The 12,308-nt window shown below is 39.9% G+C and overlaps 1 protein-coding gene across 1 annotated transcript in view; it reads right to left on the bottom strand.

The window, feature by feature from the left end:
- Window positions 1-791: 791 nt before the first annotated feature.
- Window positions 792-12,308, bottom strand: part of SMPD4 (sphingomyelin phosphodiesterase 4, neutral membrane (neutral sphingomyelinase-3)) — a 16,176-nt gene continuing 4,659 nt past the window's right edge. The window contains exons 9-19 of the mRNA XM_009878816.1: window positions 12,206-12,277; window positions 8,611-8,700; window positions 5,984-6,129; window positions 5,446-5,536; window positions 4,377-4,477; window positions 3,914-4,077; window positions 3,550-3,755; window positions 2,745-2,978; window positions 1,889-2,020; window positions 1,596-1,724; window positions 792-1,127 (exon numbers count right to left, since the gene is read on the bottom strand). Of these exons, the coding sequence (XP_009877118.1) occupies window positions 801-1,127; window positions 1,596-1,724; window positions 1,889-2,020; window positions 2,745-2,978; window positions 3,550-3,755; window positions 3,914-4,077; window positions 4,377-4,477; window positions 5,446-5,536; window positions 5,984-6,129; window positions 8,611-8,700; window positions 12,206-12,277 (1,692 nt within the window). The 3' untranslated portion in view covers window positions 792-800. The remainder of the gene's footprint in view (window positions 1,128-1,595; window positions 1,725-1,888; window positions 2,021-2,744; window positions 2,979-3,549; window positions 3,756-3,913; window positions 4,078-4,376; window positions 4,478-5,445; window positions 5,537-5,983; window positions 6,130-8,610; window positions 8,701-12,205; window positions 12,278-12,308) is intronic.

Genomic DNA, 12,308 nt, shown 5'->3' on the forward strand with positions numbered 1-12,308 from the left:
ATAATAATTGATTCCGTTCTGAAAAGTGCTACATTTTAAAGAAAGATACTTCTATTACCAAATCTCACCTGTTTCTCACCTATATGTGATCTGTGAGTTTTTTGAGAATATCTTCTCAGGGATGGCATTTTAAAGCACCAAATAGTTGCAAGGGGCTATGGGAAGCAGTGCAGGTCCTATCATTTGAGTCTTCTATATAAAGTCACAGCTTTTAATTCATCCTGTCTGCAGCAACAGGAAAAGGTGGCATTCCTAGTAGCAGTCTTGGATTTGTTAACAAGTTTAATGAATAATTAGATTAATGAATATCTGTAGTAAGATAGGAAAATACCTGTAATTTTCTTTTTTTAAAATAGTGTCATTTAAGGAAGCATACAGAGTGACGGATGCTGCTGAGGAGCAGCTGTGATACCAGCTGAGCTCTGCCGTGTTGCACCAGTGTTGAGTCAGATGCTGTCATGAATGTGTTACGTGCACATGTGGGTACTCTTGTGTTTGGGGCATGGTTTCTCTCCTGTCATATTGCTGTGCACAGTTCACTTCAGAATTGCAAGTACTGATGGCTCATCCTCCCCCCCCACCAAAAAAAAAAAGCCATTCACTAGATTCCATAGTAATGCTTTTATAAAAATAAAATTTACATTGGTTATTTCCACTTGACAAGACCACACCATGGCTTCTAAAACTCAATTAACTTTAATATTAAAAAATACTTTAGGAAGACCTGATATGATAATTCAGACATTTTAGTCATTGAATCCCAGGCTCATCCTTAAAACATTTATTTTTACAGAAGGAAATCAGTGTTCATGTGGTTTCCATCCGTCAGAGAAAAAAGTCATTATTACAGCATAAAGAAAATACCCAATCAGGATAATGAATGTGCAGCCCACTGGCCCAACATAAAACCAGGATGCAATGAAGTAGATCATCAGTAAAGAAATGAGAGTTCTGTAGCTAGCCAGAAACCTCAGACTGATTCTTGGTCCCCAGTTCTGGCTTGTTCTGTCCTTCACCACGGGACTATACCTGATTTTCTGCATGAGGTGGGGGTTGATAAGATGATAGCGACAAAATCGGCCAACAAAATCTTGCCTGGAGCAAAGCACGTCCATTTGATCAGCAAACTGAGGTAAGAAAAAGTTAAGGATTAGTATTCTACTGTAACTACTGTCATAAAGTAAGTGTAACTTATTTTATATTTTTTTCATTTACAGTACAAGTATTATAGGAAATAAAGTAGAAAAAATCAAAATGTGCTTTTAAATAGTAGAACTGCTTTAGTGCAGACTTGCCTTGTATCTATCATAGCTACAGGAAGAAAAAATTTACTTTTCCTGTTTTAGAAACGTGTTCTGAATGATATTCCATTGTTCATCATGTATAAAGAACACATTTAATGTGTAACTTATTAATGTTTTGTGGAGGGAAAGCTGAACTACAGGTGGAGAAGCAGGTCTGTTACTATTGGGAAATACCCATCTAGACCACAAAAAGGAAGACAGAGCAAGAACAAAGTGTCGTAGATGTGCAAGTGCAATGAAGGACAGAAATTTCCAATGGCAAATATAAAAAGGAGGTAGTGTTGTGCTTACCCTTTCGTTAAGCACTGAGGATAAGCGAAACAGGAGGCGGACAAGAGTGGCATTTTCGTAGCTTCGGATGGGCTGAAGCTCAGTATCTCCTTGATACTGCACCTCAAATCTACGTAAGCCGTTTATGATCTAGGAGCAGGAAAGTAAATCTCTTATCTAGGAGCTCCCACATGAAACACCTTCATACAGGCACCTCCCTTAGCCCCAAGTAAGTGGCTTTTCTCTTTACACAGAAGGACAAACAGTTTTTCAAGAACAATCTAGGATGCAATATGGCATCTTTCTTCTCTCACCTGGTACCTGCCAAGGGGCGTAAGAACAAGGCCATCCTCACTTTCAATGCAGTCTGGAAGCTGTTTTTTTCCATTCTCATCGTGAGCTGTCCCACAGTTCATCATCATCTGGGTCAGCTGGGCTTCATTCAGCTACTCAAGAATAACACAGTTCTAAAGCATGTGTTTGATCTATGCCCTTCTATTTCATTTATTTCTCCCTTCACAAACTCCTTAGCCCTGGACAGCCAGCACAGATACCAAGAACTTGTTAACAGTACCTCAGTTAGACATTAAAAGGAGATAAAAATCTCCAGATTTCTTGTCTGTGCTCACAAAATCCAAGAGAGGGGTTCTGTTTTATATGTCCCTTACTCCTTGAAAGCTCCCAAACAGCTGACTTTTCTCAGGTCAATTCTGATGGCTGACAGAGAAATTAATCCGTTTTCTTAAGTTTAACCAGAGAAACAGACTAGTTCATCCACTCATCTATAGCTGCAGTTATATATTGTATTTTTATAGCTCTTTACATTTAGAACATACTGGACTGTTTTTAAGTTATTTGTGCCTGTTTGAAAAGAACAGACAAGTGAAGAGACAGGTTTGCTATAAATGAAGCAGTCCAAACGAGTGGTCACTTGAAACAAAGGAAACTTGCTACTTAGAAATTCAGAGCATCCAGTCCCATCTGTATTGAAAAGGGCCTTGTAGTGGTCAGGTCAAGTCAAGCCTAGAAGGCATTTACAACAAAATTTCCTAGCAGGGTCTCTGGATGGTTTTGTGACCACAGTGTCCAAGAGAGACAGAAGGACATTTGGGGAATCCTGACTCACTTGCTCATGCTGCCACACAGGGAAATAACTTAGATGTTACATACCTTAAAGATCTGGCACAAGTATTCCAGTGCCTTCTCTAAATATTCATCTGTTTTCTTGATACTGTCTTGCCCAATTTCATCAAGGTCATTGCCTGTGTAGGAACCATTCATCTCAGATGGTGTAAATCTAAACCATGAAAAGAAGGACTGGCTAGACATTGTCTCTGCAGAATGGTCTGATATGGATTTTGCCGTCTGTTGCGCCTGACAAATTAACTGAGCCAGTTTTAGCACCTAAAACAAAAGACATCGTGTGGGACAAAAATAAAGGACTGCTAAGCATCAATACATGGATGAACTGTGCCTTGATACCTGGCAGTGAGAGCAAACCCAGCAAACTCACTCTCTTAGCTCATACAGACTTGTGCCAAGACCGTTAGTTGCATTTCTAATAGGGCAAAGGTAGTTCATGGCTGTTGAAAAATTCAAGAAACTCGAGTGCTGCTTAGGTTTTTCAGCTGCTTTCCCCCCCTGCTATTTTTTATCTGACTGGCTGATAAGTAGGAATCAATACAATGATTCAGAAGTTCACAGTAAGCGTGTCTGAGAGGAAATACTTTTGCAGTATACTACTACAAGGCAGCAAGCTGTTACATTAACTTCTTATTTAGAAAATAGCAAGCAGATTTTTATAGCCATGCTGGATTGAGACCTTTCAGGTTCCAGAAATCATAATCAGAAAAGTTAAGTATGCTGTAGTGCAGGGTGTAAGGTTTTCCAGTCTTAACTTCTCATACTATGGATGTTCAACATTGAGAAAACACCTGTCAAAGTAGCAAAACGTGACAAGAAACTTGTTGCTTACCAAATTTCTGACTTCTGTGCCAAACATCTGTTTATACTGGACATCCTGTCCTTCCAGGCTGTAAACATGACTCTTAACCTTAAATGAGGCATCTGTAATTGTTGGAGGCCATGAAGACAAAAAGCTCCCACCGAGCGTGGGGGTCATAAAAAGTCGGTGATGACGATGGGGAATAACAAGTTCTGGCTCCAGGAACAACTGTTCTCCTAGAATTTGAAAAAAAGTTGTGAAGACAGTTACATAATACTCCCCAAATGGCAAAATAAGAGCAAGTCTATTCACCTCAGTGCTTCTGAGGTAAGATGTAGCCATTGTGAAGAAAGATTGAGACAGGACAGCATAAGATGTCAAAATATCCATTTACCTTTCAGGATCATTTCAGCTAGATTGGGCTGAGCAAAGACCTTGGCTACTCGGAACACCATGAGAGCATTTTTGGGACTGACCAAGTCTGTTCGAAGAGCTCTGTTCAGAAATCCTACAAACAGCTTAGTATACATGAGTAGGTTTTCCTGAATGAAGGCAGCCCTGTCAAAGTGAGTACAGGATTTGTGAGTACAGCTATTTAAATAATTGTCATTTTGTCTTCTGCCAAATGAGTCATTAAGGGAATGTTTAATACTGTCTCTGGAAAGATGGTCTGTCTGCACTGAGACAAAAGACTATTCCTCTCAAAACAAAAGCTTGTGTTGTTTCAAATCCAGTCTGATCTTATATAGGAAGCTAATTCAGATTGGTGGATGCTTCCTGAAATTCTGCTGTCTTACTCGGGATCTGCATAAAATTGAGGCTTGGTTCAGATTACTCACGATTGCTTTCCTCCTTACCATTTCTCTGACACGCTGCGAGGCAAGGGCTCTGCACTTTGTGGCGGCTTTTCTGGAGCATAACGCCAAGGCTGTAAGTAACTTAACCACATCTCAAGAACCTAAGCAAAATCACACATAAAACCACGTGAGTATCAATGCTTTTCAGAGAGGAAAAAAGAAAGAGGTTTTTGTTTGTTTCTTTTAAACCTAGGGAATAGTATCCTAATGACACCTAGATGTTTTTAGGAATGAAGCTCTCCCTAGTAATCTGAATATCTTTGGAAAAGATGCACTTAAATGCATGCTCGTTAGGACCAGTCTGGGATTTCTGCAATATGCAAATGAGACGGCACTCAAACAGCTACTACAAAAAAAGAAAACTTAGTTGGTGACTACATTTAAGGTGCATTTATGAGCTCTAATAGTGTTCATTGAATCCCCATCAAAGTAAGTAAAGACGCTAGACAGCTCTCAGCTCCTGCACAGACACACCCACCACCCTGTGGAAACAGTGGGGTCCTGACGGCAGTGATGCCAAAAATAGGTTTGCCATGGCCTCTGTCAACACTTCCAATGTTGTGCCTCAATGCGTACCTCAGATCCTGCAATATAATGAGCTATAGGTCTAGTAAGCAAGATCTAGCCTTGTTACATTCTGCCCTTTTTAATTCCTACATTAATTACCAGGAGTCGTGGTCTGAAATATTTCTTTTCTTGCTTTCAGGAGGTAATATTTGCAGTATATATCACATACTAATATTACATTACTTTTGTTTATGACCTATTGAATTAGATAATTAAGAATTAGATAATTGTATTAGATAACTAAGAAATTAGGACCTGTAAAAATGTATTTAAGAGTAACACCTTTTCAATCAATGGCCATTTTCACTGTCAGGAAAATCAGCCAACAACCTGTAGTTGTTGATCACCAAGATCACCAAGATCTATTCAACTTCCTTTTTGTGTGTAATTGGCACTCTAACATTAGCTGTACATATTATATAAATAATCTCACTGCCAAACAGCAGTAACTAATTACTAGTTCTGTTGAGTACAGACTTAGAAGAGAGAAGTAGGTACGTACTGCTCTGAAAGAGGCATCCAGAGGCCAGTGGCCAAAACAGTGTTGCAAAAAGATATAAAGTTTCTCCTGGACAAACCGAGGAATTACAACCCTGTAAACAGATTCAGGGACAGTCATGTATATAAACCAGCAGCAAATTTTTAATACAAAAGACAACCCAGCCGACAACCCACCACATTTCCACAAATGCAAATATAGAAAAGACTGACCCAAACTTGTTCTTCCTTAGCTGAAGCTACTTGTGGCCATTGAGTTTCAACTCAAATACATAAAGTGTTCCACTAACCTGGGCCAGAATCCTCTGGCACCATTTTATTTTCTGACTTCTGCCAAGATATAGACTAGTGCAATAACAAGACATCCCCCCTCCTGAAGCTACCCCCCATCTAGTGGATGTAAGAAACATAATCCATTAGTTCTGATGTACTTTCAATAACATACTCCTGTATTTAGCTGTCAAAACAACCTAATTCAACTTCTCAGAGCTTTTCAGGCAGAACCTTTTTATGTTTCAGAGACAGGCTGCTGATATACCTACCTTTTAAACTCCTCTAGTGGGCTGGCTGTATGGGAATGGGCTGAAGGGGAGAGAGGCTCTGGTTTCAGGCTGTTGCTGAAAGCATGCAGATGTTTCACAAGCAGTCTTACCACTAGTACATGTTCTTCAGTGGGCTTAAATGACTCCTAGTTTCAAAGCAAAAGGCAGGAAGAATGTGAGTATCATACTGCATGTCCAGGAAAATTACATTCTCAGATCGGAAATCAAAATCGAAGAAATGCTCTCTTTCTTCTAGGTTCTTCACTGTAGTTTGCTGTCACCTGATTTTAGACAGACTTGCTCCCCAGGACAAGCTGCGTTAATCTCCTGCCATCAGTTCACTAAGCAACAGCAGCGTAGTTTTTGATGAGGTGATTGTAAGAAAAAGTACCTACACTGAACTTCAGGCTAGCATTAAGGAACAGAATAACTTGGAGATTTCAACTTACCCCTTCCTGAAAAAAGAATACTCAGCCTTGCATTATGGTTATAAGTTCATGGCTGTGGACAGACAACAGATCCTTTGTTTATGCTCTTGGCTGGCTTTACTGTGTTCTCCTTCCTATGCTGGTACACATCTGCCTTGTAAAAAGAACAATTCTACGAAGAGTTAGGATAAGAACTGCTTCAAGTTCTGCATGATCCTGCTTCTCACATCATTATGCGTATACGTAGCCTGGGCAGGGGTAGCACAAGGAGCAATGGTGAGCCCCAGTGATGTTACTAATAAAGGAGGTAGTGTATGATACAGCCGGGAGATGAATGAGGTACAAAAGAGCTCGTTCTCCTGGGTGCCCAGCACCAGAGTTGGCCTGCTGCAGAATCGGGACAAAGCACTAATTCCTTTGCTGCTGTAATTTACTTTAAGAGTAGTGAACTAATCTCAAGCCACTACTGAAGACAGATTTTAAGATACCATTTGTATTCTGTTTCACAGCTCTCATATTTCTCAGAAGTTGAGAAGAATGCACACCAAGCAAGTTACGGCTGCAAGTATAATAGAAGATGCTGGAAGACTGTTAGAAAAATAGCTGCAAGATGTTTCTGGGGTGCCAAATGCAGCCATGCTGAGGTAAGATGTTGACAGGACTCTAGGGGACTGGCAGGCATTTTTATACGGAAAACTTCCAGTTCTTAAATCCATTCAACTGTAGTTCTTAAATCCATTCAACTGTATTATTTCCAGTGTGAGGAGTGTATCTGTGTGTATCTTTGTGTGGCCTTTCTCTGCAACGCCTGAGGCCAAGTAGATGTGATTTTTGCAATCTCTTCAGATTTTTAATACATTGTGAAGTTCACTCAGGGAAATGATTCGAGGCTTGATGATAGATACAGTCACATAATACAGCCAGATATGAGACTCTTCTAAAGAGAGAGGATAACCTGTTATCAGTTCTAATGAAGGCTAGTCTTGTGTTCTTGGCAGCTCCTGGTAAGTCAGCATGTTTTCTACAGTCCAGAGGAGAGTTTATGTAAGAGGGTAGAACTCCAAGAAGTTACTTGGTCCTAGAAGTTTAGATTAGGATCTTCAAAAATAGAGAGGTTCAGTACTCTTCTGTAGGCCTTAAAAGAGTGTAATTTAAAAGAAAAAAAATCTAGGCTCCCCTTGAGGGTATCTTTTGAATTTACAAAACCACCAGTACCACTATTTCAATACATTCAGGTGACAATAGCAGTTTTCCACTTAGCAATTCTTATAATTTCCTCTTAGCCTAGATGAGCATCGTTACAAACACTACTGGTTTAAAAAGTATTTTTCCATACAAGTGCATTTGTTGTCAGACCTTAGCTTACAGGATGGATGTATGCCATTCTTAACACAGTACTTAGATAAACGTAACAGTAAAAATAGATTTAAAGAGAAGTAGTACTTCCTGTTTTCCTTTCTAAGCAGTACCTTGAGATATCATAGCACTTTATAAATGCAAATTAAACAGCAGGAAAATTCCCTGTAGGGCTAAAGAGTTTTATAGTATAGTAAGAACTTTATAGTACATATGCTCAGCCCTCCTCTTTCCCAAAATGAAGACCCAATGAATAAAGGGCTGAGGAATCAGCAATCTGTTCCAACAGGAATGTTTTTGCATGCACATTTCCTGAACAATCTGCAAATGTACCACTTGTGTGCTTTTGCAAAACTGGACGGTGAAGTTCACGTTGTCACCACAAATTTAGTACTATCCAATGACATTTCACCGTCTAAAAACAATTAGATGTTACCTACCATAATTTTAGGTGACAGCCACGCAAATTCTGATGGTCTCACCAGTGTGTGAGGGGCAGAAATTTGCCATTGGTGAAGACAGTTTTGGTGTAAAAAAAGTCAGCAGTTTGTCAGCTGATAAGCCTCTTTCTACAATGCATTACAAGAATGCATCTCTAGAAATGGGAGTTCCCAATTAATTCTCATGTCAGATTTCAAGTGTTTTCTCCACGACCTTTGCTAATCCTTCTCAGTGTCTGTTCTTACTGAAAACTTAGTAAATCTTAATGCCGTGTTCTCAGTCAAGTTGTAAAACTACACCTTAGCAGAAAAGCTGCTGTAGAGCTAGCACCAATACACTTTGCAGATTATATAATGGAACAAGATTTTTTTAAAAGGAAACAAAATGAAAAGATGGTAATACTTGGTATGCGTGGAGGGCCTGGTAGCTGGATTGGGCAGGACTACCGTGGTGTTTACTGGAGATACTGAGTCGGTAGTGGAGAACCTCCAGCTGAGACAACAGAAACAAAAAGGAAGGGGGGGAGGGAAAAAAAGGAGAGAAGAGAGCAAGAGAAAAAAAAAGTGAGAATGAGCCCAAGGAAGAAAGGTGGGGGAAAAAATGAACATCACAAATACAGTCAGGGACAACATACCACAATAACAACTGCAGCCACAGTATCCTCCTCTCTCTGGTGTTTACTAGATGGATTCCACAGTATTCATTCATATTTGGAAATACAATGGGGAACAAGTATCAAAAAAGCATGGCTGTAAGTGCCTGTGGCTGTTCTCTGCTCCCCCCAGAGCAAGTAATGGTAGGGGACATGGAGCTTTGGCCAGATAAACTCTCCAGTTCAGCAGTTAACTGCAGAGATAAGGATTTACACACTGTTACAGTGGTTTATTAAATAACGGGGTAAAAGTGCTCAATATTCTGCAAGCTTTTTAAATACAATTTTGTAAACTGTCATTTCTTCCTGTGCTGCTGGAGCATCAGGATTTGTGTACTGGGAAGAAACTCAAATTGACACTTTCATCTTCCCAAGGAACAGGAAGAATAGGTTTGGCTTTTTATAATCATTATGAGCCTGTCCAGTAACTTTCCAGTTCAAAGAAATCCTCAGTGTTCTCTTTCTACTTAAAGGCCATTTGAGAAGACTTGTAGGTCTCGTGAATTTCCTCAAAGGAGGAAATTACTTTTACTATTACAGAAACATCACATGTATAAAAAGGCAAGACACACCTAACATACAGTGTTATATGCTGATGCAAAAGGCATCTTGCCTTAACACTGAAGTCTCTGCAAGCCTCAGCCATATCTCTTCCTGGCTGAATGAAGTAAAGAGTATCTTTTGACAGTGCGATGGTGAAAAGGATACTGTAGCGGCAGTGACACACATGTATGAAACTAATGAAAAAACATAAAACAAAAAATGTACGCCACACAGATCCCAGTTAGTATTGTCAGGCATCTAAACTAACTCTGCAGATCACACCTCTGCTGTCTCTGAACACCCCCTACCCACCCTCCTCCTGCCAGTTTAATATCTTTTAGTTTCACCCCCTTGGAGTGGTAGGATTGTTACTGCAAGCTCCCCAACAGCTCAAACACATTGTCTGCTTCGCAATCGACTCCCCTGCAACAGGAACTGGGAAGAGCCTGTAGTCTAATGGGTGTTCCACGTGCAGTGCTGGGGTCTGTGGCACCTGGCACAGGAAGGTCAGGAAGCATTGCGTGAAGTTTTATGAAACAACTTATTTTTAAGGATTCATTGTGATGACAGCACAAGGGAATAGGAAAAGAGATGCTGCACACATGGGCTCTGGATCATCCAAGAAAGAAAAGCAAATATACAATGTAAAAGAATGAGAAGAACAGTGAAACACAGCATAGCAAATAGTGTCAACCTCAGGTTCACAACAGACCCAGGAATAATTCAAAGCAGTAAAGCAGAAAGGAAGTACATCTCAAGGTAAATTATCTACTATTCATTCCCATTCCACCGCCTTCTACTTGTCAAGAGAAGTCTATGGTAACATGAACAAGGTTTAAGGAAAATTTATCATTCCTTGAGGCACTTCACAGGAAAGTGATGTATCTGGGATGTGGCTCGGCCCATCAAAGCAAACAAGCCTGGCTGATGGACAAGGAAAGGCAAGTTCTGTGGAGCCTCATCCCACCCTCCTATACAGGTATGTAGCCAGTACAAGTCACTCATGGTCAAACAGGTCTAGATTCAGGGATGCGTGGTCACAAATTACCCCTTCTTCCAAATGCACAGAAGGCTAAATGGAATTAAGTGAACCTGCGTAATTATTAAAAAATTTAATAAGGTTTAGGGTGATCTTGGGCTTCCAGTCAAGCCCTTCACCTCTTACGTAAAAACAAAACATGCGTTTCTCCATATTCTACTTCCTCATCTGAGGAAACAGGAAGCAAACTGTTCTCCTTCAGCCCACCCTGAGACCAAACTACAAAGCTTAGTTTAAGCATCAGAGGCTTATGAACAGTCCTGTCCTCAACTGATCTGGAACACTTCCTCAGTCCTACAGGAGGGATCCTTCATTTATTTATAGATCTTACAGGGAATTCCAGTCCCGTGTTCACATAGTCTAACCTCAAAAAAGTGAAGACTTCATTTTTAGTATGCCCATGATTACTTCCCATCGAAGATGAAACTAAAATAGCATCAGGGAGTTATGGCCTCAAGCTGTGGGTCAACACCTTGTGGAGGACCCTGAGGTGATTCCAGAGAACTTTAAGCTCTGCCTAGGCCCTAATTCCACCCTAACAATGATAGTCATTATCTCTAACTTTTGCTCCCTACTGTTAGAAGAGAGCATTTCAAATACAGAGAGTGAAGAGAGGAGAGAAGTTTGAAGTGATCATTATTTCTGGCCTAAGCACAGCGCTTGATGCAGAGAGGCTGGACAGACAGACCAAAGGTACTTGAAGCAAAGCCTTCCCATCACAGGTGCACAGCCATGCTGCTGGAAGTCCCAAGTGGAGACTGCAACATTAGTGAGTTTGCATTTTGACCTCAACTTTAAGGGTAAAAGACAAAACCCATCACAATTCAGCTCTCCAGTGTTTTTCCCCAGCAAAATACAAATATGTTTGTTATTTTGTAGCCTGTGAAGGATCAGAATTTCTCAATCAATTCTCATATTGCTCTTTCACAGCAGAATAAATCTTGATTAGCTTTTATATTTCTCTCCTCTTCTATTCAAGACCCACTGTGACCCAGAGGTAATTCAGATGATCAAAATTTTCTCCTTCAGCTTCCCTTTGCATTTTTAATGCTTTTGATCTTAGCCTCCCCAACACTTACTTAGTTTTCACATGCAGTAGTTTGTTACTGAACAGGCCACCACAAAGTGCTTAAACCAGTGTATTACCTGAGCAAGGGCAAGGGCATGTAAGATATTCTGAACTCGGTAGCTACAGAACTGCTTCTTGACACCATTATGGTGAAAAGCGTATTTTGGAATAGGAAACAACAAAAATGGCTTACTCACTTAACACTGAAGGACAATGTAGCAAGATTTCCTTTTTTTTAGTTTGTATTTATGCTAAGAAAATGGTAACAGATCTTAGAAATTATTAATTGGTATTTCAGTACTAGTTGCTATCAATCACTGCTGGAAATCAATTTTAGCTATTTTTAGCAGCCATGTTGTCCCAGGGGGATTTAACAGTATGGTTTTATCATTGCATCTTCCCTGTCATTAGTAGTTTACTTGTTCAGATTGTTGTGAACATCCCACAAATTTATGTTTTACAAAAAAAACAAACCAAAAACAACACAACTTTTGCAATGAAGGGAAATCTGGATGACACACTCACAACATTCTTCATAATTGGATTAGCAATTTTGATACACCCATGTACATACTCTGATAAATTTCTCTGCTTTGGACCAGTATACCAGAAAAATTCTCCACAGAACAGATTTACCCCAAGATTAGAGGTCAACCATAGATGACACGCACAAATGAAGTACAAACTATATTACCTTGACATGAGGGGACTGCATTTTCTGATACATTTCCAGTGAATAATGATGAAGCCACATTTCAACAAAGATCTGCAAAACAAATATTCTCTCATCTAGGGAA

Source organism: Apaloderma vittatum, unplaced genomic scaffold, assembly GCF_000703405.1.
Source record: "Apaloderma vittatum isolate BGI_N311 unplaced genomic scaffold, ASM70340v1 scaffold3861, whole genome shotgun sequence".
NCBI lineage: Eukaryota > Metazoa > Chordata > Aves > Trogoniformes > Trogonidae > Apaloderma > Apaloderma vittatum.